The sequence below is a fragment of the Phocoena phocoena genome, chromosome 1, assembly GCF_963924675.1.
Source record: "Phocoena phocoena chromosome 1, mPhoPho1.1, whole genome shotgun sequence".
NCBI classification, from domain to species: Eukaryota; Metazoa; Chordata; class Mammalia; order Artiodactyla; family Phocoenidae; genus Phocoena; species Phocoena phocoena.
In genome coordinates, this window is record NC_089219.1 from 37,814,452 (window position 1) to 37,840,090 (window position 25,639).

The following is a 25,639-nucleotide window of genomic DNA, read 5'->3' on the forward strand; positions in this document are numbered from 1 at the left end:
ATGTATTATCATGAAAAATAAATAAAATTAAAAAAACAGGAATAATTGGATAGAGTACTTGTGGGAGGGTAGATTGTTATAGGACCCTCCCTGAGGTCAGAGGGAATAAAACACTACTGCTGAAGTGGAGCTAGATGTGTAGGCGATTTCCTTGTGAAACATGGCTGTGAATGGGAACAGAACCCAGAGAGCTAAGGTGATGGTAGGAGGAGGGGCAAAGAATGATTTTTCTAAGATGGGAGATACTAGACTATGCTTGTTTGCTGCTGGGAATGACACAGAGACCATAAAGCAGGACCAGATGGGAACATAGAAGAGAAAGGGAATAATGGAAGGGGAAGGAGGGGCTCGGGTCTAGGGCACTGGGCCTCAGAGATAAGGAGAGGTCCTCAGGCCCTTCATTGTAACAGGAAGGAATGAGACAAAAGATGAACACAGATACTGGGAGGTTTAGAGATTCAGTGGTGGGAAGATGAAGGCCCTAGAACAATTCTCCCATGTCTGATGGCTTTTATTTTGTCACTGAAGCGTGAGATAAGATCATTTTTCTTGGTTCAGCTGTCTTCCATCAGTCTGTGAGTCAGTCTTCACTGGAGCAGTGTGGCATGGTGGTCAAACATGTAGGCCTTGGAGGCAGGCAGGCTGGAATTTGATTTTTTGCACCCATTTAACAAACATTTGCTGAATTGTGCCTTATACCAGTCTTGTCCTGAGTCCTGCTGAGGGTGCAAATGTATATGGCCCCTAGTCTCAGGGAGATCACTCTCTTTATGGAGCAGCCGGGAGGTGGGGCCCGTCATTTCTTAATTGATCTTTTATTTCTAATTTTTTCTTAAGCCCTCTCACCTCACTGGTGAGTTTATTTGAATCTGATTCATGTTTTGTAGCATAAATGTCTTTAGTAAATTTAAAAATCATATGTTACAGAAGGAAATGCCAATGTATTTATCTGCATTTTTACTTACTGTGTTCTTTCTCTGTTCCGAAAGTTGCTTATTGTATTATTTCCTTTCTGTTTAGAGAACTTTCTTTAGCCATTCTTTTAGGATAGGTTTGCTGCCAATAAAGCCTCTTAATTATCCTTATTTCTGAAGGTCTTTTTCCCTGGTTATTGTTCTTTTCTTTCAACACTGGAAAAATACTGTGCTGCCACTTTATTCTGGACTACATAGTTTCTGATGAGAAATCTGTCATTCAAACGTTTTTGTTTTCTTTTGTTTGTAATTTTTCTGAATTTTAATTATAATGTTTCCTGGCATATTTCTTTGGGTTTATTCTGCTTGGGGTTCACTCGGCTTCTTGAATCTGTAGGTTTATGTCTTCTTCACACATTTGGGAGGTTTTCAGCCATGATTTATTCTAGTACTTTTTCTTTCTTTCTCTCTTTGTCCTTTCCTTTTGGACTCCAATGACACAGATATTAGATCTCTAATTACAAAACCATAGGTCCTGAAGCCTCTGTTTACTGTTTTCACTTTGTTGTTCATGTTGAATAACTTCTGTTCTTCTGTCTTCCAGTTCACTGTTTCTTTATTCTGTCCTCTATGTTCTGCTGAAAAGCTTATTCACTCAGTTTTTTTATTTTGGTTATTATATATTTCAGTTCTAAAATATCCATTGGGTTCTTCTTTATATTTTATTTTTTCCTTTGATTCAAGTATGGATACCTTTGCTCATTGAAATATTTTTATCATGTATGTTTTATATACCCTTTTGTCTCTCATTTCCTCTGTTATTGCCATCTTTTGTGTTTAGTTGAAGAAAAAAAATTTTTTTTTGGTGTAATGAACCGTTTTGATCCCCTTTCATTTCCTTTTGTGTGTGCTTTTTTTATATTTTCTTTTTGCTTTGCCACAGCGATTACACGTAACATCCTAAATTTATAACAGTCTAGTTTGAATTGGTACCAACTTCAATAACATACAAAAACTCTGCTCCTATATACCTCTATTCTCCCACCCCCCTTTATATTGTTCTCACAAATTATATCTTCATACATTGTGTGCTCAGTAACATAGATTTATAATTATTTTTATGTATTTGTCTTTTAAATCATGTAGGAAATAAAAAGTGGAGTTATAAACCAAAACTATAATAATGCTTACTTTTATATTTGCTCATGTAGTTACCTTTACTGGAGATCTTTATATCTTCATATGGCTTGAAGTTCCTGTTTTCTGTCTTTTCATTTCAACCTGAAGGATTCCTTTTAGGGCTGCTGTAGTGGTAATAAACTCCCTCAGCTTTTGTTTATCTGGGTAGAAATCTAAGTTGACAGTTTTTCCTGTCAGCACTTTTTTTTTTTTTTTTGCGGAATGAGGGCCTTTTGCTGTTGTGGCCTCTCCCGTTGCAGAGCACAGGCTCCGGACGTGCAGGCTCAGCGGCCATGGCTCACGGGCCTAGCTGCTCCGCGGCATGTGGGATCTTCCCGGACCGGGGCACGAACCCGTGTCCCCTGCATCGGCAGGTGGACTCTCAACCACTTTACCACCAGGGAAGCCCCTGTCAGCACTTTAAATATGTCATTCCTTCTGGACTCCATAGTTCTGATGCAAAATTGGCTGTTAATCTGATTGGGGATCCCCTGTACATGATGAATTGCATCTCTCTTACTGTTTTGAATATTTTCTCCTTGTTGTTAGCTTCAACAGTTTGATTATGATATGTTTAGATGTGGGTCTGAGTTTAACCTACTTGAAGTTCATTGAGCTTCTGAACATGTAGGCTCATGTCTCTCATCAAATTTGGGAAGTTTTTGGCAGTTATTTCTTCAGATATTCTTTCTTCCCCTTTCTCTCTTCTCCTTCTGGGATTCCCTTAATGCATATATTGTTTCTTTTGAAGATGTCCCCCGGTCCCTTAGGCTCTCTTCACTTTTCTTCATTCTTTTTTTTTTTTCTTGTTCCTCAGACTGTATAGTTTTAATTATCTTGTCTTCAAGATTGCTGATTCTGTCTTTGCCTGCTCAAATTTGCTATTGAGCCCCCTACTGAATTTTTCACTTACTTATTGGTCTTTTTATCTCCTGAATTTCTGTTTGGTTCTTTTTAATAATTTCTGTCTTTTTGTTGATAGTCTTGTTTTGTTCATTGTTTTCTTGATTTTCTTTAGTTCTTTGTCCATGTTTTCCTTTACTGATATGACCATGTTTAAGACAATCAATTTAAAATTTACTGCTAAGTCCAATGCTGGGCTTCCTCAGGGGTGGTTTCTGTTAATTTATTTTGATTCTTTGAGTGGGCCATACTTTCTTATTTCGTTATATGTCTTGTGATTTTTTGTTGTTGTTGAAATTTGGACATTCGAATATTGGTAACTCTGGAATACAGCTTTTTCACTTTCCCCAGGCTTTGCTGTTTTTTGATCGTTGAAGGCTGTAGTTGTCCATTTGTCTAGTGAGTTTTCCAACCTTTTTTGTAGAAACTCTATTTCTTGCTGTGTGTGATACTGAAGTCTCTGTTACTTAGCTTGTGTTTTGATGAAGATTTCCTGGATTGCCAGGAGCTAAGCAAACAAACACACGTCCTGGTCTTTGCAGATTGACTTTGTGCCTGCCTTTGGCCCTTAGCCAGACTTGTGCTAAGTCTAGGGATCAGCTTGAGATGAAAGCTTAAAATCTTTTTAGGTCTTTCCTGAGCATGCATTTCACCCTGGGCTTTCTAAATTGCCATATATACACAGGTGTTTTTGATTGCCCTAATTTCCCAAAGAAACTCTCCCTTTTCTCACCCAGATCTCAGGCAGTCAGTTGAATGTCTCATTGTTAATCTTTTGCCCAAGTGGCTGTGGGTGTTTGGATCACCTTACAGGGTTTTAAGCAATACTTGCAGCTTTTCCAACTTGAGAAGATTGTGAGTTAGGTGAAATAGAGAGGAGTGCCTTGTGTTAGTCCTTCAGGTAGTCTCCAGATAAGTTATAACAGGTATAAACGATAAGTTGCAAGTAAGGTCTGTTCTGCTCCTTCTGGAACCAGGGGCCAGGGTCGCACACTTGGAACACCAGCTGATGTCTTTAAGATTGCCTCCACGTCAAGGAGTGGGTAGGGTGAGGGCAAGTAAAAATGCCACAAAGCTTTCCTACCATTTTTAAGTTGACTTTTTTTTTTTAATAGATTTTTAAAATTTATTTATTTATTGGCTGCGTTGAGTCTTCCGTTGCTGTGCGCAGGCTTTCTCTAGTTGCGGCAAGCGGGGGCTACTCTTTGTTGCGGTGTGAGGGCTTCCCATTGTGGTGGCTTCTCTTGTTGCGGAGCACAGGCTCTAGGCGCACAGGCTTCAGTAGTTGTGGCACACGGGCTTCAGTAGTTGTGGCTTGTGGGCTCTAGAACGCAGGCTCAGTAATTGTGGCACACGGGCCTAGTTGCTCCGCGGCATGTGGGATCTTCCCAGACCAGGTATCGAACCCGTGGTCCCCTGCATTGGAAGGCGGATTCTCAACCACCGTGCCACCAGGGAAGCCCCTTAAGTTGACTTCTTGATTCAGCATTCTCTTGGTTGCCGTAAGCCTTTGACTCTTTTCCAGAGTCTGACAAAGGTGGTTCTGACAGTTTCTGCTTTTTTTTGGTTTGTTTTCACGTCCTTTATCTCATTTGATTTTCTCTTTTTTTAAAAGTTTTTCTTTAAGTTTATTTATTTATTTTTTATTTAATGCTAATCACCATATTGATACATCTCTGGTTTTTTTTTTAATTGAAGTATTGTTGATTTATAGTGTTGTGTTAGTTTCTGGTATACAGCAAAGTGATTCAGATATACATATATATTTATATATAAATATATATATTCTTTTTCAAATTCTTTTCCATTATAGGTTATTACAAGTTCCCTGTGAATATAGTTCCCTGTGCTATGCAGTAGGACCTCGTCATTCTAGTTATTTTGATTGTATGAATCTTTTGTTTTTGTTTTTTCTTTTCTTTTTTGTGATACGCGGGCCTCTCACTGTTGTGGCCTCTCCCGTTGCGGAGCACAGGCTCCGGACGCGCAGGCTCAGCGGCCATGGCTCACGGGCCCAGCCGCTCCGCGGCATGTGGGATCCTCCCGGACCGGGGCACGAACCCGTGTCCCCTGCATCGGCAGGCAGACTCTCAACCACTGTGCCACCAGGGAAGCCCTAAGTTTATTTTTTTAACATCTTTATTGGAGTATAATTGCTTTACAATGGCGTATTAGTTTCTGCTTTGTAACAAAGTGAATCAGCTATACATATATCCCCATATCTCTTCTGTCTTTCGTCTCCCTCCCTCCCACCCTCCCTATCCCACCCCTCTAGGTGGTCACAATTTCTGCTTGTTTTTCAGTGTTTCTGTGGGGGAATGTTAGCTTGGAGCTGTGTACTCCACCATTTTGCTGATGTTATCTTTCACTTGATTTTAATCTTTGTTTCCCCAGTGATAAATGATGTTGAGAATGGTTTCATGTGTTCATTTGCCATATTTGCCTCTTCTTTGCTGAAATGTCTTTTTTTTTTTTTTGCACGGTATGCGGGCCTCTCACTGTTGTGGCCTCTCCCGTTGCGGAGCACAGGCTCCAGACGTGCAGGCTCAGCGGCCATGGCTCACGGGCCCAGCCGCTCCGTGGCATGTGGGATCTTCCCAGACTGGGGCATGAACCCATGTCCCCTGCATCAGCAGGTGGACTCTCTACCACTGCGCCACCAGGGAAGCCCCTTGCTCATGTTTTTTTATTAGCTTGTGTGTTTTCTTATTATTGAATTGTGAAAGATCTTTACATATACTGAATGCCAGTCTTTCTCAGATGTGTTTTGCAAATATTCTTCCTCCTGTGTGATTTGTTTTCATTTTTTAACAGTATCTTTTGAAGAGTAGTAGTTTTTAAATTTGTTGAAGTCTATTTATAAATTTGTTCTTTTTAAACTTCTGCTTTGTGTGTTATCTGAGAATGCTATCTAACTCAAAAGTATAAAAATTTATTCTTGTATTTTCTTCTGAAGGTTTATACTTTTAGGTTTTATAGTTAGACTCATGATCCACTTAGAGTTAATTTTTATATATGTTGTCTTTGATATGCCTGAGGTATGGGTCAGGGTTCTTTTTTTTCACATGTACATATCAAGCAAAGGTTTTTTGATAAGGATTAAGAGAATGTACTTTGATTAGTGTGGCACCTAGGTTTGACTCTTGGCAAGGTAGGTCAGGAAGACTCTGTGATAGGGTATGGATTTTTCTTCACCTACTGAATTTCCATTCATATGGGATAAGACAACTCGTATTGAGAGCCCAGGTTCTTAGCCTGATAGAGAAGTTTTTAGGGTGTAGACTTCGGTTTTCAGCTGTGAATCCTTTGCTTACTTCTAATCCTATCCTTAGTAGCATGACACAGTATAAACACAACGCTAGCCTTGTGGGTAAAGTTAGCCTGAGATTTGCTTTGATATTGTGGAGGAGAGCGATGGTTCTGACCAAGAGAGGGAGGACTCTCTGTGAGGACTCCCAGAGCAATAGGCAAGATAGCCACAACTTAGTACTCTGAATTAAAAGAGAAAGCAATAAGCTCTTAGAGTTGGAAGGAGCATGTAGAAATTGTGTAGTCAGGCAATTTTCAACCTTTTTTTTTGACAATTGAAATTTATATGTCATATATTAGATATATTATTGTTATGATAGATAAATACACATTATATGTAATTTCTGGCATGCAGGCTGTAATTCTGCCTTTTAAAAAATCTCACTTAAGAAAGAATGTAACATAAGTGAACTGACTTTATTTCATTGATTGTATTTACCAAGAACCTGCTTTCATTTAATTAAGAGAGTATACTGATTGCAAACTTGAGTACTTTAAGTCAATTTCAAATAATTTGTGACAGATCCTCACAATTGGTCAACATATATTTGTGTTGATGGCATCATATTGAAAGTTTTTATTTAGTCTCGTCCTCAAACTTTAGTGTGCTTCACAGTCACTTAGAGGGCTTGTTAAAACACGGATTGCTGCTACCCTCCCCCAGAATTTCCTATTTAGTAGATCTGGGGTGGGGCCCTAGAATTTGCCTTTCTAACAAGTTCACAGGTGATGCTGATGCTGCTGATCTGGGGACCACATTTTGAGAGTCACTGCTTAGGCCAACTTTCACCTTACTTTTTCAGTATCCTAGGGGCACAGTCCATTCCTTTTAAGACGGCCTTTTTTCACTGTTAGATGGTTCTTCCTATAATTAAACCTACTTCTCCTTCTGTTATTTTTATCCAGTATATCAAACTGGTCTCTGAAGTAAGAAGTTTACTGTCCTATAACAGAGGAGATAGCCCTCTTGTAGTTGAAGAGAGTTATTCATGTCTTCTTTGTTTTATTTCTTTCACATTAAATGTTTATAGTTTCCCTAATAGTTATTGGAAGAGTACTGCAATTTGTAGTTATGTTAATATTGCCATAATAGTATTTTATTGGTAACCTTGTTTCTCTTGCTATATTCCCTGGGATTCTATCCAAGCCAGAAACCTGGAAGTCATCCTAGGCTCCTTCCCCTCCTTAACTCCCTATTTTGCTGAAGAATCATTTGAGTGTAGAAATGATACGAACCAAATAGAAATTTGATCCAATTTAAGCAGAAAGGGGGAGCTTACTATAAGGGTACAGTGGTATGCTGTTGAATCTGAAAACATGTGGTTTGGCTGGATCTCTCATAAGTGACTAGAAATGGGAACTAGAAAACTGCAAGAAGCAAATTAGTTTGGAAGTTAGAAAGGAAGTTCCTCTTCCCATGCCCTTTTTCTTTCTTGGGCTATGTGTGGTTCTGTTTTATTTGCTTCATTCTCTTTTCCTGTCTTTTAATGAATTCTTTGGTAAATTCAGTAATGTTCTGCTGTTTTAAAAAGTGCAGTCTAGCTGAGCAAGAGAAGCAAGATACAGAACAGTTCATACAGAGTGATTCCATTTATCTAATATTCTGTTCGAAGCCTGGATAGTAGTTACCCTGGAGGGATAGTGTAGTGACTAGAAGGGTGCACAGGGGGCTTTCTGGAATGCTTGGTTATGTCTTTTTTTTTTTTTTTTTTAATCTTGATGCTGGTTCCATGGATATGTTTAACTTGCAAAATTTATTGAGTTATATGCTTAGGTATATGTACTTTTCTGAAATGAGTAATATACTTAAGTAAAAGTTAAAAAGACGTCCTGATTTAGAAGTTAAATTTCATTTCCCATTTATATTTCCTTCCCTTTGCAAAGTTTAGACAGGGGAGACTTGGAATAAGAAGGTGCATGATCTGCTTTCATTATTCCTCTCTTCTGTTTTCTGGCTTCTTTACTTTGATATGTTATGATAGGGAATAGGGAGATTGAAAAGGATATGACTTTCTTTTGGGACTTCCCTGGTGGTGCAGTGGTTAAGAATCCGCCTGCCAGTGCAGGGGACACAGGTTCAATTCCTGGTCCAGGAAGATCCCACATGCTGCGGAGCAACTAAGCCCCTGTGCCACAACTACTGAGCCTGTGCTCTAGAGCCCATAAGCCACAACTACTGAGCCTGTGCTCTAGAGCCCATGAGCCACAACTACTGAGCCTGTGCTCTAGAGCCCATGAGCCACAACTTTCTTTTAACTGGTGCTGATCTCGTCCTATCGGTTGTCGATCCTTTTGTGGCTAAGACTAACTGTTCATCTATACAATGTAGCAGGCATCCAAGTGCTGGCTCTCTCAAGTAGCTCATTTGTAAGGTATTTTTGGGATACTTTTCTTTCCATATTGCCTTCACATAGGATATTCCTTCAGCATGATATCTTACAAGGCCTTTTCACTTCCCTCCACCCAAATCTGCTTGCTGGGGTGTTGTTTCTGTGAATGGCCAGCCCTTTTTGGTGGGTTACCAGCATTAGTGCCCAGACCCTGCTTTCTTCATGGTTTCTACTTGATGCATAGGTACTGTTTCATCCTCGACACACCAGTTGGTGGGAATATAGGCTGTTCCCTTGATGCCTTCTCTTTTCACATTGACTACTCCTTCCAATTCCCCTTTCTCCCTGCTCATTCCTGTTAGAGTTGGATGGGCACATCAGTAGATTGAATGGTACAGTGCCTAAATATCCCCCTTTATCCTTTTATCCATTTACTACCAATTTTTTTTTTTTTTTTGCGGTATGTTGGCCTCTCACTGCCGCGGCCTCTCCTGTTGCGGAGCACAGGCTCCAGACGCGCAGGCTCAGTGGCCATGGCTCACGGGCCCAGCCACTCCACGGCATGTGGGATCTTCCCGGACCGGGACGCGAACCCGTGTCCCCCGCATCGGCAGGCGGACTCTCAACCACTGCGCCACCAGGGAAGCCCCTACTACCAATTTTAAAAAAATATATATTTATTTATTTATTTGGCTATGCTGGGTCTTAGTTGCGGCACGTGGGATCTTTGTTGCTGCATGCGAGATCTTTGTTGTGGCCTACTGGATCTTTTAGTTGCGACATGCGGGATCTTAGGTGCGGCATGCGGGATTTAGTTCCCTGACCAGGGATTGAACCCGTGTACCCTGCACTGGGAGCGTGGAGTCTTAACCCCTGGACCACCAGGGAAGTCTCATTTACTACCAATTTTTTTTTTTTTTTTTTGCGGTACGCGGGCCTCTCACTGTTGTGGCCTCTCCTGTTGCGGAGCACAGGCTCTGGACACGCAGGCTCAGCAGCCATGGCTTACGGGCTTAGCCGCTCCGCGGCATGTGGGATCTTCCCGGACGGGGCACGAACCCGTGTCCCCTGCATCGGCAGGCAGACTCTCAACCACTGCGCCACCAGGGAAGCCCTACTACCAATTTTAAAAATACTTTTTCCTCGGGAATTCCCTGGTGGTCCAGTGGTTAGCATTCTGTGCTCTCACTGTCGAGGGCCCAGGTTCAATCCCTGGTTGGAGAACTAAAATCCCACAAACCACGCTGTGCGGCCAAAAAAAAAAAACCCCCCAAAACAAATGAAAAAAACCTTTTTCCTTTTCTCTTCAGTTATTTTTCATCAATTTCACTCTTCTTTTTATCCTGGGGTATTTGTAAATTATATTCTGGATGGCCACCACTAAGCAATGTTTGTACTTTCCTGTGTGTGAACTCACCGGTCACAGTATATGACCCTAGAGGCTTTATTTACTTATTTTTATTTTTATTTATTTATTTATTTTTTTTATTTTTTTAATTTATTTATTCATTTATTTATTTTTGGCTGTGTTGGGTCTTCATTTCTGTGCGAGGGCTTTCTCTAGTTGTGGCAAGCGGGGGCCACTCTTCATCGCGGTGCGCGGGCCTCTCACTGTCGTGGCCTCTCTTGCTGCGGAGCACAGGCTCCAGACGCGCAGAGCTCAGTACTTGTGGCTCACGGGCCCAGCTGCTCCGTGACACGTGGGATCTTCCCAGACCAGGGCTTGAACCCGTGTCCCCTGCATTGGCAGGCAGACTCTCAACCACTGCGCCACCAGGGAAGCCCTATTTACTTATTTTTAAATTATTTATTTGGTTGCGCTGGGTCTTAGTTGCGGCAGGTGGACTCCTTAGTGGTGGCTCACTGACTCCTTAGTTGTGGCACGTTGGCTCCTTAGTTGCAGTTCGCCGGCCCCTTAGTTGTGGCATGTGAGCTCTCAGTAGTGGCATACATGTGGGATCTAGTTCCCTGACTAGAGATCGAACCTGTGCCCCCTGTATTGGGAGCACAGAGTCTTAACCACTGTCCCACCAGGGAAGTCCCCTCTAGAAGCTTTAAAAAAAATCTTTTCTCAAGGAGGCAGGCATTTTTCCATTTATTTCCCACCCCCCTGTGGCTTTATTGCTATGCTATGGTATGGTATGCTATTGCTATTGTACTAGCTGCTTGTGTCTTGTTTTTCAAATGGCAGGTAACATAAATTTCAGTTATTTATTTCTCCTTATGCTTCTCATTTTGTCTTTGTACTGTCCAGGTCAGATTGATGTGCTACTTATCTGTGTTTGTTGTAGCTTCCTTCACTGAAATATAAAAGATAGGCCTCATTTGCCTTATTTTTTATTTTTTTACCCAGAATATTTTCTCATTAATGCTGCTAATTAGGTGGGTGTTTGCTTTAAAATGTCTGCATCTTGATGATGCTTATGAGTGAGGAGGAAGTGGCATTGGGATGGGGTGTTTATTTACTAAAATACTAAAATAAACATTTAACGTGAAAGACTAAAATAAAGGCAATGGGAAGGCACTGTCAATGCTTCATATCGTCTGTATTTCCTCCATTGTACTATTATAATTTTTCATTGAAAACATGAGTTTAGCTCCTATTATAGACATAAAGAAGGCTCTGAGTTTTACTTAAGCATTAATTGAATGTTAGGGGTATTTCTAACTTTGTATGACAGGTAAAGGAAGGTCTATTATTTATGATTTTTTTTTTTTTTTTTTTTTTTTTTTTTTTTTTGCGGTACGCGGGCCTCTCACTGTTGTGGCCTCTCCCGTTGCGGAGCACAGGCTCCGGACGCGCAGGCTCAGCGGCCATGGCTCCGCGGCATGTGGGATCTTCCCGGACCGGGGACGAACCCGTGTCCCCTGCATCGGCAGGCGGACTCTCAACCACTGCGCCACCAGGGAAGCCCTATTTATGATTTTTTAAAAACTAAAATATACTTTTCTTTACTAGATACAGGAAGAGTGTGAATAAATGGAGAAAAGTAAATAAACATAATTAGACATGTACTCATTATGGATAATATATCCTGTCAAAGTGCCTTATTGTGTCACCTTGTGAATCTCATCCCCTATTTTTCCTTTGGCATTTTATACTCAATGTCCCACATCATTCATAGCATACCCAAACAGCTGTCACTAAGAAATTTGTTTCTGGCTTTAGCTGTTGAACAGGAAGTATAAAATGTTTGCACTTTTTAACTGTAATGAATGTTGTAGAGATATTTAATATAAAGTTAGTTCTTATACTTTCAGAAAAGACATTAAAGGCTTATGTTTTACTTTTTTCACTTTGAAGGATGTGATAACTGGACTTAGTCCCCTGCTCTTCAGGAAGCTCAGTAATCCTGACATACTTTCATCCACTGGAAAAGCTAAACTTCAACGGCAACTTAGTCAGGATGACTCTAAGTTACGGAGAGGAAGCCCGGCCAGTTCTTTGTCAGGTAAGTATCTAATTTTGTTTTCTTTTAACAGTTGTGGGAATGGGACTTCCCTGGTGGCACAGTGGTTAAGAATCCGCCTGCCAATGCAGGGGACACGGGTTCGAGCCCCGGTCCGGGAGGATCCCACATGCTGCAGAGCAACTAAGCCCATGTACCACAACTACTGAGCCTGTGCTCTAGAGCCTGCGAACCACAACTACAGATCCCGCGTGCCACAACTACTGAAGCCCGTGTGCCTAGAGCTGGTGCTCCACAATAAGAGAAGCCGCTGCAGTGAGAAGCCGGTGCACTGCAACGAAGAGTAGCCTCTGCTCGCCGCAACTAAAGAAAGCCCACACGCAGCAACGAAGACCCAATGCAGCCAAAAAACAAAAAAAACCCCAGAGTTGTGTGACTGTTTTGTCAATATTTAAGGGTATATCAACTGACTTGGCATCTTGACCCCTTCTTCTGTTGTAATAGTGTTATATAGAACACTTGTGGGTAAGGCTGTCTTCCTTTCTTTACTGTTTCCCTGTTTCCTCATGGCATCTCTGAATGCTAACCTCCTGAACCTGCTGAGTATTTCCTGGTTGACCATTATCACTGGTTATTCCCTTTCAATATGATTTGTGCTCTCTGCTTACTTCTGTAGACTTCACAAACTTTGCTTCTTTTTATTTTCTTTTTTCTCTTATTTCCAAAACTCATTCCAAAGCCCATAGTGCCTCCCCACCTCATCCATAGAAAAGTCTTAAAAAATTCAAAGGGAAAAATTAATACAAGGACATCATGCCCAAATAGGAAGCAATTAAAATGTGGCATAGTTTTAAGCAATCAATAGAGTATGGAAGAAAGAGAATCCATTTGACTTTAGTTGAAGAAGCAAATGTAATCCTATTACATTCCTTGGCCTACTGTAAACAGTTTTCAGTTTCTTTTTATTTTTGTACCTTTTCAGGGCTGTTCCCTTGGCTTTCTCTTCTCACTCTTCTATTGAAATTTTATTTTGTCAGTCATGTATTTAATCACATAGAGCTATTTCTTGTTTGTTTTTTTCCCATAGCATTCTGCTCTTCTTTTAAGGATGTATTTATCTTCTAATTCTCTATGAGTAAATAGATTTTTTATTTTTGGATTAAAATTTTCTTTTTTAAGTTTTCTTTTGTTTCTGAATCAACTTTTTTTCTTTTGAGCACCTAACAACCAGAATCCATTGCTATGCTCTGAGATGCTAATAAATCCCTTTTATCCTGTGAGGTAATTGTCTGGCTACTGGGTGGTACAATGTGCGAATGTGGTTGTGTTTGACTGTTCTGTCTATAGATTTTCAGTTACTCTGATTTCAGCCTTATGTCTTACTTTATGTCCTCTTAGGTATCTAAGTACTGAGTACTGAACTTACCTGAGATTTTGCAGCGCAGCCTGATGCCCCATTTAATTACAAGCTCCACTAAGCTTATTATACCTCATGCCTTTCTTTGCCCAGTTCCATTGGTTATGATTCATCTATATGCTTTAGATTTTCCCCAAATTTTGTTCATTCCCTCGTAGAGTGTCTATGTGTCTGTCTCTGTCTCTCTTTCTCTCTCTGGTGATAGCCTTTATTTGTTTATTTATTTTGTTTTTATTCTCTCTCTCTTTTTTCTGGCCGTGTGGCGCCACGTGGCCATTTTGCCGGATCTTAGTTCCCTGACCAGGGATTGAAGCCGGGCCCCTGGCAGTGAGAGTGCTGAGTCCTAACCACCAGACCGCCAGGGAATTCCCTCTTTATTCTCATTTAATGGAGTTTCCTGGGGGACAAAAATACAAGTATGTGCTCAGTCAGCCATCTTTAACTGGGAATATTTCTTAAAAATATCCTCAAATTATTGTAAGAATAATAATTAGAATTTTTAAGAAGTTTTCTTTTTTTCTGAGTTAGTTATTTACTAAAGGGCTAGTTGCTCCAGTTGTTCATATTGTTCCTTCTGTTTTTAAGTTGTTTGTGTTCCTCAGATTCTTGGCAGTTCTTGGTATGCTTCAAGCCCTGACCAGTAGATGTCCAAATGGGTTTCTTCTGTTGTTGTATAAGCCTCTTTCCCTAGCAGGCCCTTATTTTGAAGGGAGATAGAGTGATACTAGTCTTTGTATATGTGGATGGGGAAAGTTAACAAACTAGCTTTCCTTTAGGTTATATAGATCCTCATCTATAGGCAGATCGCCTGGAGAGCTTGGCAACATTTGCAGAAGGAAAAAAAGAAACCAGGCAGGCTCTGCTCTGGGCTTGTGGAAGTTTTGAGTACAGAACCATTATTATTTTTTGTGGAGCATTTTATGGAAAGACTTCTCATTAAAGCATGCATTTGAGAGCAGACTTGAAAGATAACTAGATTTTTTTTAAATTGTGTGTTTCTGATCAAAAATGTAAAATATCCCAGTTATAAAAAATTTGAGTACAATAGCATGCATCATGTCAAAAGTGAAGAGTCCTTCTTAATCTTTACTTTCTTCTATTTTCCCTCCCTCCAAACCATTTATATATACTCCATTATATTTAAATATACATTTAAAATCTTATATAAATATATATAAGCTTTATTTTAAAAATGAACATTGGGATCATAAGCTATATGCTTCCTTTTTAAAAAAATTTTTTTTGCGATACGCGGGCCTCTCACTGTTGTGACCTCTCCCGTTGCAGAGCACAGGCTCCGGATGCACAGGCTCCGGATGCACAGGCTCAGCGGCCATGGCTCACGGGCCCAGCCGCTCCGCAGCATGTGGGATCCTCCCGGACCGGGGCACGAACCCGTATGCCCTGCAAAGGCAGGCGGACTCTCAACCACTGCGCCACCAGGGAAGCCCCTAAAAAAATTCTTTTTATTTTTAATTTTTATTACATTTTGGCCGCACTGTGTGGCATGTGGGATCTCAGTTCCCCGACCAGGGATTGAACCCGTGCCTCCTGTGGTAGAAGCATGAAGTCTTAACCATTGGTCTGCCAGGGAAGTCCCTATATGCTTCCTTTCTGCTATTTTCACGTAACAGGAAATGTTGAACATTTTTCTCTTGACTACATGTTCAGCTGCCTCATTATTTTTAATGGGTTCAGTATGTCATTACGTGAAGATTATAATTAACTGGTAATGATCATTTATCTTATTTACAATTTTATTATGATGAGCATTGCTAGGGAGATGTTCTGGTCTACTTTTTTTTCTTTACATTCCTATAAGTGGAATGCTGGGTCCAAGCATACTCAAATTAAAATTATAATAGGTTTTGCTAAATTGCCCTGCAAATAAGTTGCATCACACTTTGTTTGCAGTAAAAGGATATGTTATAGCAAAAACAAAACCCAAACCTCCTTTTGCTCATACCTCTTTATAAAGTGGGTATTTCCATGACAAATAGGATTTTGCCAGGAAAAAGAAGGGTTTTCAAGTGAATTGATGATCAAGATAAAGCCTGCTGAATATGCAGGGCAGAATATTTAAGTTGAATGAGTGAATGGGTTTGGAAAGAGTGGAAGGAGATCAGGCCAGGAAGATAATCTGGATTTACGGAGGATCTTTTTAGTGTTTTTTAGTGTTTTAAAAGTGTGGCTGGGCTTCCCTGGTGGCGCGGTGGTTGAGAGTCTGCCTGCCGATGCGGGGGACACGGGTTCGTGACCCAGTCCGGGAAGATCCCACATGCCGCGGAGCGGCTGGGCCCGTGAGCCACGGCCGCTGAGCCTGCGCGTCTGGAGCCTGTGCTCCGCAACGGGAGAGGCCACAACAGCTAGAGGCCCGCGTACCGCAAAAAAAAAAAAAAAAAAAAAGTGTGGCTTAGGGGACTTCACTGGTGGCTCAGTGGTTAAGAATCCTCCTGCCAGTGCAGGGGACACAGGTTCGAGCCCTGGTCCAGGAATATCCCACATGCCAAGGAGCAACCAAGCCCATGTGCCACAACTGAGCCTGCACTCTGGAGCCCACGAACCACAGGTACTGAACCTGTGTGCCACAACTACTGAAGCCCGTGCACCTAGAGCCCGTGCTCCACAACAAGAGAAGCCACCGCAATGAGTAGCCCCCACTCGCCGCAACTAGAGAAAGCCTGTGCACAGCAATGAAGACCCAACTCAGCCAAAATAAATAAATAAAAAAAAAAAAAAAAAAAAGTGTGGCTTAGGACTTCCCTGGTGGTCCAGTGGTTAAGACTCCACCCTTCCCCTGCAGGGGGCGCAGGTTCCATTGCTGGTTAGGGAACTAAGATCCCACGTGCTATGTGGCGCCGCCAAAAACAAAAAACCAAAACAAAACAAGCAAAAAGTGTGGCTTAATTCTTTAAACAGTAGGGAGTCATGAGAAGGGAATGACGTGACCATGTTTGTTCTGATTAGATCACTAGCAGCAACGTGAGAATGGTGTGAGGGGAGTTGAAATGAGACTTGAACCTCAGGTAGAAAGTCATTGTAATTCTAGATGCTCAGTCTTTATAAGTGATTTTCTTGTAGTCTGTCAGTGGGATTAAGGCAGTTGGTCAACCTGGACTGAACACATGGAGCCTGGCAAGAATAGTATATATTCAGTGTTTGTCTTCTGGAAACTTAAGGGCCAAATTTGTCTAGGAAAAGCTGTCAGCTCCACTCTTATTGCATTGAGTTGGTGAGAAACTAGGTGGGATGGAAGGGACTAGAAAACTCCTAGCCTGCTAGGTTGGGTGTCAGGGTTGGGCCCTGGCATGATGGTGGATATTTCAGAGAATTTATTTTTTTAAATATTTATTTAATTTATTTTGGCTGCGCCAGGTCTTAGTTGCGGCATGCATGCAGAGTTCCCTGGCCAGGGATTGAACCTGGGCCCTGTGCTTTGGAAGCGTGGAGTCTTACCCATTGCACCACCAGGGAAGTCCCTACAGAGAATTTAAAATAGTCATCAACTCAGTTCAGTATTCCACTTGGCATTTCTCACCACCACCAATATAGTTGGAAATTTTAGAGGGCTGCAGATTCTAAAATGGATGTGGAGGGACTTCACTTTGTTTTGGATCAAAGTACTTAAAAAAATATATATATATATTTATTTATTTGGCTGCGCTGGGTCTTAGTTGCAGCATGCGGGATCTAGTTCCCTGACCAGGGATCGAACCTGGGCCCCCGGAATTGGGAGGGTGGAGTCTTAACCACTGGACCACCAGGGAAGTCCCTGGATCAATGTACTTGTAATCCACTTGATATCATTGTATTTTTTCATTTGTTAATTAATAATTTGTTAATTTTCCAAACCTTGTTGTTGAAGGTAAGCAGCTGCTCCCCTTGTCTGGCAGTGTACATAGCAGTGTGGGACAGGTGACTTGGCAGTCTTCAGGAGAAGCATCAAACCTGGTTCGAATGAGGAATCAGTCCCTCGGACAGTCTGCGCCTTCTCTGACTGCTGGTTTGGTAAGTGTTAGTACAGATGGTCCCTTGCTCCATGAACAAATTCTTGGTTGTCATTCGTCATTATTGCATCTATTATTTTCCTTTTTAGGGTTTGGCTAGTTTCATTTCTCAAAGCGAAGAATGGAAAAGAATGGAATTTAATAGACTGTATTCTGATTGCTCTCATGCTGTCACTGGTACTGATTATATAATGAGAGTCAAGAAGAAGACTCAATATGATTCTAACTTTAATGAATAAATTTCCTGAGAAGGAGCTTTCTTATAGAAATGATTCTAAATCTTGTGAAGTTGTGTTGCTTCTGTGTACAACTCTGTGGTATACATATTTAGTACATGAAGATAGGGAACATGTTTTGCACGTAGTAGGCAGTTCAGTATATACTGGGTGAAAAGAATGAGACTTTTCTTTGTCTAGACTTTGTATAGTAGACAGGACCTAACAGAGGTTACACTGTGTAGTCTGGGCAGGTTGTTTTCTGCCTATTATTGCATCTTGTACCCTTTTACCCTCAGTGGCCCTGCCTCTTTACTTAGGGGACCCATTAACTTTCTGCTGATCTCACACTCTTCCCTCTAAATGTAGGACAAGGCACACAGTAATTTGCAGGGTACAATAACAGAAGCTTGTTCCCGTTAAAATAATCTTATCTACTCTTTGGGACCATAAATCTTTTGGGTTGGCACATAGGGAGTAGAAAGTTTTGTCCATTTGTCCATCCTGGGAAGTGGGGATAGGGGAAGAAGTCTGTGACTTTTAGGCCACAGGGACCATCAGGGTCATTTGTGGAACTTCCCCAACTTTTTATCTTATTTATTTATTTTATTTTTGGCTGCGTTGGGTCTTTGTTGCTGCGCGTGGGCTTTTCTCTAGTTGTGGTGAGCAGCGGCTGCTCTTCATTGCGGTGCGCGGGCTTCTCATTGCGGTGGCTTCTCTTGTTGTGGAACATGGGCTCTAGGTGCGCGGGCTTAAGTATGTGCAGCATGCGGCCTCAGTAGTTGTGGCACGTGGGCTTTAGAACGCAGGCTCAGTAGTTGTGGTGCATGGGCTTAGTTGCTCTGCGGCATGTGGGATCTTCCCGGACCAGGGCTTGAACCCATGTCCCCTGCATTGGCAGGCAGATTCTTAACCACTGTGCCACCCAGGAAGCCCCCAACTTTTTACCTTGAAAATGTCAAACCTACAGAAAGATGGAAAGAATGGTACAGTGTATACCCAATTAAGCTTGCTTAGATTGACCAATTTCGTTGTAACTTTACATTTTGCCACATTTTGTTTAATCTGTGTGTATGTATATATTTTTCTCCTGAAGATTTCAAAGCAAGTAACAGACATTATGCTACCTCCCTCTTAAGTATTTCTCCTAACATCAAGGACAGTCTCCTAAATAACCACAATATATAGTGGACCCTTGAACACCACTGGTTTGAACTGGGTGGGCCCACTTATATGTGGATTTTCCCCAATAGTAAATGCTAGTACTATAGGATCCATGATTGGTTGAATCCTGGGATGCAGAACTGTAGATAGGGAGGGCTAACTGTAAGTTTATACTGGGATTTTCCACTACATGGAGGGGTGGGGAGGGTTTGGGAGATGTCAGCACCTCTAACCCCTGCATTGTTCAAGGGTCACCTGTATTGTCAGATCCAAGAAGTTTAATATCAATTCAATATAAAAACCATATTCAAATTTCCCTACTTGTTTTCAGCATGTCTATTAAAGCCCCATCTCTCCCCTCTTTAACATCTGGAACTTAAAAAAAAAAAAAAATCCATGTACCGTCATAGAGATTTTGATCCAGTGGGTCTGGGGTGGTCCCAGGCATCCGTATTTTCTTTAAAGCATTATACCTACTTCTAGGTGCACTCTTTTGAGAACTACTGCCACTAAGGTAAAGCTGAATGTTTCATTTTAAGGTGGTTTGTTGCAGAGGAAATTCTTGGACTGAGTTTGCTGAATTCCTAGCTTAGGCCAACTGAAGTAGAATATTCCTGAATTAATTTTTTTTTAAAGCTTATTGAGACATAATTCACATATGATAAAATTCACTCATTTAAACCATACAATTCAGTGATTTTTAGTATATTCATAGATATATGCAGCCATCACTGGAGTCAATTTTAGAACATTTTCATCATTTCAGAAAGAATTCCTATACCCTTTAGCTATCACCTTCATATTTTCACATCTCCTTAGCCTTATGTAACCATTAATATACTTCCTGCCTCCATAGATTTACCTGTATTGTACATTTCATATAAATTGAGCCTTATACTATGTGACCTTTTGTAACTAGCTTCTTTCACTTAGGACGATGTTTTCAAGGTCCATCCATTGTGTAGTATGTATTAGTATGTCATTCCTTTTTACTCCTGAATAATATTCCATTGTATGGATATGCCATGTTTTGTCTATCTGTTTGTCAGTGGATGGACATTTGGGTTGTTTCTTCCTTTAGACTATTATGAATAATGCTGCTATGAACATTTGTTTACAATTTTCACATGGACAGTTTTCATTTTTCTTGTGAGTGGAATTGCTGGGTCGTACGGTAATTGTTTAAATGTAGCAGTGTTTGATAAACTGCAGTGTATGAGATTTTTGGTTTCTTCACATTGTCATCAACATTTGCTATTATTTGTCTTGTTTTAGCCATCCTAGGGGTCTGAAGTGGTATCTGTGGTTTTGGTTTGTGTTTTCCTAATGACTAATGACATTGATCATCTTTTCATATGATTATTGGCCCTTTGTATGTCTTCTTTGAAGAAATGTCTATTAGGACTCTGCCCATTTCAGAAATTGGGTTATTTGTCTTTTTTATATACGGATTTGTAAAATCATTACTTCTTTAGACCTGAATCCCATTACTTCTTTCCTCCCAGGGATCTGCCTTTTGTTTCCTCCTGTGCCTTTCTTTCCTGAGCTATTTGCTTACTTATAGTAACCTCAGCTAGTTCCTCCTTTTCCATTCTCCTACTCAAGGATTTCCAGTTGGGTATTTTATGTTTGGTGGCACATTTGATAGTATCGAATACTTTTCCTGCTTTGACTTACTTTACACTGAATATACCTCGATGCCACCCCAGCTTCTGGCTGTGGCATTTCTGAAAAATCTGTCCTATAACGTATTCTTGTTGTTAATAGAGTTATGGCCCTATATAGTCCATAGACCCAGCCTCCAGAGAATTTTTGGGTCAAAAAGATTCACATAATAACAACAAAAAACAATTTAAAAGTAACATAACAACACTTAATAGAATGTTAATTATGACTTAAAAGGAACTAAGGAGACAAGAATTGTGCTGTGTATAATTATTGGGGAGATAATTTGCAGGAGGTTAGATTTGACCAGACTCTGGAGAATGGATAGCCAAAAGCCTTAATGTAGCAAATACTTTCATTTTGACGACATCTACGTGATTGTGTTTATGAGGAGACTTTTTTCTTCTCCCTCGTTTCCTAGTATCTATTGAGAAGATTTCTCTGAAGGCCCATCTTCCCCATATATATAGTGCCAATGATTCCAATTAGTGATTTCCAGAGCATGTATAAAAAGGATCATACAACCATACTACTATATTGTATGTTACTAGGGATAGGGAAAAACTTAGATGACATCTTGTCCAAGATTAATTATTAATCTTAAGATGTATGTACATACATATATCTTAGGGAACCGCTGACCCAAACCGCCCACCTTGGCCAGGCACAATGATAACTGCTTGTGTGAATTGTCTCACAACAGGAGGTTCTGATAAAGAACTAGGTGCTGCCACCCAAAAACTAACCAGGAGAATTTGGGAGGGGCCTACAGGAGGGAGGACACGCCAGCCCATAGTATGTCTTGTAAAGCTAACCCAGAAGAATTCGGGAAGGGCCAAAAGGAGGAGGGAGGAGACGATATGTGCTGCCAGCCTCCCAGAAACCCTCACACTTGGATCCATCTTGGCTGAGAGATGTGCAAGCCACCAGAAGGACCCTGAGTCAGACCAAATAGGAGCCAAGCAAGATGATTGGCCAGGGACAACTGGAAGCTAACCCCATTGCTATAAAACCTGAGACTGTGAGCTATGTGGCAGAGCAGTTCTCCTGGGTTCCCTTATCCTGCTGCTCTCCGCCCGGGCACCCCTTCCCAATAAAGTCTCTTGCTTTGTCAGCACATGTGTCTCCTCAGACAATTCATTTCCAAGTGTTAGACAAGAGCCCACTCTCGGGCTGTGGAAGGGGGTCCCCCTTCCTGCAACATATATACATAGCCTTTTATGATATAAATTATAATATATGATATATATAAGATATTTACATGTATATCTTAAATTCCATATATAAGATTGTATGTATATAATCTTTAAAATAAGGTTAGTTCCTTCTTTGCTTTCTCATGAATATGTCAAGTAGTATCTGCAACTTTGATCTTTGTCTGTGACTCGCTCCATCTGTTTATTCTTCCTCTCTGTTCCCATAAACCGATTCTTCGGTTGTTCCCTGTCTTGTTAAATAGCACCATGACCCACCCCACTCCCTGCCCCAGTAGTAGAAAGCTAGAGACCTAGAAGTCTGTTTTGACTCCTCCTCTGCCCTTACTCTATCCCCATCCAATCACCCATCAAGTCCTAGCTCCCAACATCTCTGAGTGGTTCTACTTTTTTTCACGAGGGATGTGGCCCAGTTTAAGCCACATTTGCAGTCTCTTGGATCATTGTTGGGGCCTCGTTACTGTTAACCCTGTATTCATTCTTCTTCCTTTCCAACCACTCTCCACTCTAAAGTCTATTCTTTCAAAACCACAAATCTGATATGTCTATTCTTACTTTTTTCTTTTAGTTTTATCTTCTAAAATTTTCATTTGGTTAATATTTATCCAGCCGTAATGTTTAAAATCTTTCCATAGCTTCCTATAACACTTATTATAAAATATAGTAACAAGTAATTATTGAGTGGATGAGTTTTCATTGACATTAGCAAATTGGGAATGAGGCATTAGAGACAGAGACCACAGATGGAAAGATTAGGCTTGGATGCTTTTTCTCTGAAATCAGTCTGTTGGATTCAAGTAATTTGGTACAATTCACTGGTTAGGTTGACCTAACCAGTGAATTGTACCAAATATTGACATTTTAATAGGAGGGCTGTAAATCCCAAGAATCTTTTAATTGATAGTGTTTGACTAATTCTCCAAATATACTTTTGGGATTCTTTCTTTACTTTATTGGCAGACATGGCCTTCACAGGAATGATGCCTTATAGGACTGATCATTTGCAAGGAATGGCTCTTTCCATCATCATGTTCCTAGTTGACATGTAGCATTGTATCTCCTACATAGTAGGCAATGTATAATTACTTACTGAAGGAGTAAAGCACTTTTGGAATATCTTCACTAATGTTATAGCTGGTTGGATTAATACTTGTTTGAAGTATAATGTCCACAAAAGAAGGTTGATTTGGGCTTCCCTGGTGGCGCAGTGGTTGAGAGTCCGCCTGCCGATGCAGGGGACACAGGTTCGTGCCCCGGTCTGGGAAGATCCCACATGCCACGGAGTGGCTGGGCCCGTGAGCCATGGCCGCTGAGCCTGCGCGTCCGGAGCCTGTGCTCTGCAGCGGGAGAGGCCACAACAGTGAGAGGCCCGTGTACTGCAAAAAAAAAAAAAAAAAAAAAAAGGTTGATTTAATGTGTCAGTACCAGCCTGAAATGATGTCACATAGACCTCTATCCTTGTCTTAGTTCATTTTAATCAATATCTTGGATAAAGACACTGAAGAAATTGCTTATCACATATGCATCAGTATCCCATGCTGATGACATGTTGAATGTTAAATTCAGTCAGAGCCTTACAAATAGAAATGATGGTTCAAGAAGAACCAGCAAAATGAGGTTTAACAGAGAGAAAAGTAACCTTTGAAAAGCCCAAAGCTCAAAACTGGATTGAAATTTGAACTAAAGTCAAGTTCCAAGACATTTTCATCACTGTAAAAGGAAAACCTTTATCCATTAAGCATTCACTGTCCATTTTAACTTCATCCCAGGCCTGGTAACTACCAATCTGTATTCTGTCTCCATGGATTACCTATTTTGGATATTTCTTATGAATGGAATCACACGGTATGTGGTCTGTGTCTGGCTTCTTTTATTTAGCATAATGTTTTTGAGGTTTATCCATACTGTAGCATGTATCAGTACTTTGTTCCTTTTTATGGCTGAATATGATCCCATCGGACGGATATACCACATTGTGTTTATCCATTCATCAGTTGATGGACATTTGGGTTGTTTCCATCTTTTCGTTATTGTGAATAATGTTACTGTGAGCATTCATGTTCAAGTATTTCTTTGAGTTCCTGGTTTCAGTTCTTTGGAGTATATACCTTCCTTCCTGGGAGTAGAATTGCTGAGTCGTATGGTAATTCTGTTTATTTTTTTGAGGAACCAATAAGCTGTTTTCCACAATGGATGCATCATTTGGCATCCCTATCTACACTGTGTGAGGGTTCCATTTTTTCTATATATTTGCCAAAACATTTTATTTTTTTAATTTTTAAAAATTAATTAATTAATTAACGGCTGCATTTGGTCTTCGTTGCTGTGTGCAGGCTTTCTTTAGTTGTGGTGAGCAGGGGCTACTCTTCGTTGTGGTGCCTGGGCGTCTCACCGCGGTGGCTTCTCTTGTGGAGAACTGACTCTAGGTGCGCGGGCTTCATTAGTTGTGGCTCGTGGGCTTCAGTAGTTGTGGCTTGTGGGCCCTAGAGCGCAGGCTCAGTAGTGTGTCTCATGGGCTTAGTTGCTCTGTGGCATGTGGGATCTTCCTGGAGCAGGGCTTGAACCTGTGTCCTCTACATTGGCAGGTGGATTCTTAACCACTGCACCACCAGGGAAGCCCCGCCAATACATTTTATTTTCTGTTTTTTTTGTTTTTTTTAAATTATAGCTATCCTAGTGGGTATTAAGCGGTATCTCATTGTGGCTTTGAGTATTATCGTGTGGTGATTTTTTTTTTTTTTGGCTGTGCTGCTCAGGATGTGGGATCTTAGTTCCCCAACCAGGGATTGAGCCTGTGCCTCTTGCAGTGGAAGCATGGAATCCTAACCACTAGACTGCCAGGGAATTCCCTATTATTGTATTTTTAACATAGTAATATTTCAGAACTTTTTCGAAGTGACATATTTGGGGTATGCCTTTGAAGGAATTAAGAATCCAAGATACTACTTACAACCTTTTCCCATACTTCTTAACTCTTATGATTATTTTTTAATTTTGACATATGAGTTCAAAGAGAAACACCATGGATATTTGTTTTGCCTACTTCTATGTTACAGAGATTCCAAACTCAGCAACTTCCCCTTTCAGGCCTACCTTTCTGCAGCTGTAACTTTTTGCCTTTTCTACTGTGAAAGTTGGAGATATCTATATTTATCTCTTAATTAGGTTTATTGAGGTATAATTTTCATAGAATAAAGTTCACCCATTTTAAGTGTGCAATTTGATGAGTTTTCAAAATGTTCCCTTGTATCCCTTTGCAGTTGGTTCTTTCCCAAGTCCCAGCCCTTGGCAACCATTGACCTGCTTTATGTCACTGTGGGTTTTTTTGTCTTTTCCAGAATTTCATATAAATGGAATCATACAGTATGTAATATTTTGTGTTTGACTTCTTTCACTTAGCATAATGGTTTTGAGATTCATCCACACTTTTGAGTATCAGTAGTTCCTTTTTTATTGCTGAAAGTGTTCCATTGGCCTGGGTATGTCAGACTTTGTTTATTCACCACTTGATGATCATTTGGATTGTTTTTTTTTTGGCGGTACACGGGCTTCTCACTGCTGTGGCCTCTCCCCTCACGGAGCACAGGCTCCGGACATGCAGGCTCAGCGGCCATGGCTCACAGGCATAGCCGCTCCGCGGCATGTGGGATCTTCCCGGACCGGGGCACGAACCCATGTCCCCTGCATCAGCAGGTGGACTCTCAACCACTGCGCCACCAGGGAAGCCCTTGGATTGTTTTTTGTTTTTGCCTATTATGGAGAAAGCTGCTATGAAAGTTTGTGTACAAGTATTTGTGTGGACTTAGGCTTTCATTTTTGCTGGATAAATACCTAGGAATGAGATTCCTGGGGTGTATGATAAGTGTATGCTTATCTCAATGAGGAACTGGCATTTTTGTATTTCCACCAGCA

General features: G+C 40.9%; 1 protein-coding gene across 3 annotated transcripts in view; it reads left to right on the top strand.

Moving 5' to 3' along the window:
• The window catches only part of MAST2 (microtubule associated serine/threonine kinase 2), a 197,758-nt gene that overhangs the window by 17,954 nt on the left and 154,165 nt on the right, over positions 1–25,639 (top strand). For all 3 annotated transcript variants that reach the window (XM_065878615.1, XM_065878623.1, XM_065878633.1), the window contains exons 2-3: positions 11,940–12,087; positions 17,328–17,470. In XM_065878615.1, coding sequence (XP_065734687.1) covers positions 11,940–12,087; positions 17,328–17,470 — 291 coding nt within the window. The remainder of the gene's footprint in view (positions 1–11,939; positions 12,088–17,327; positions 17,471–25,639) is intronic.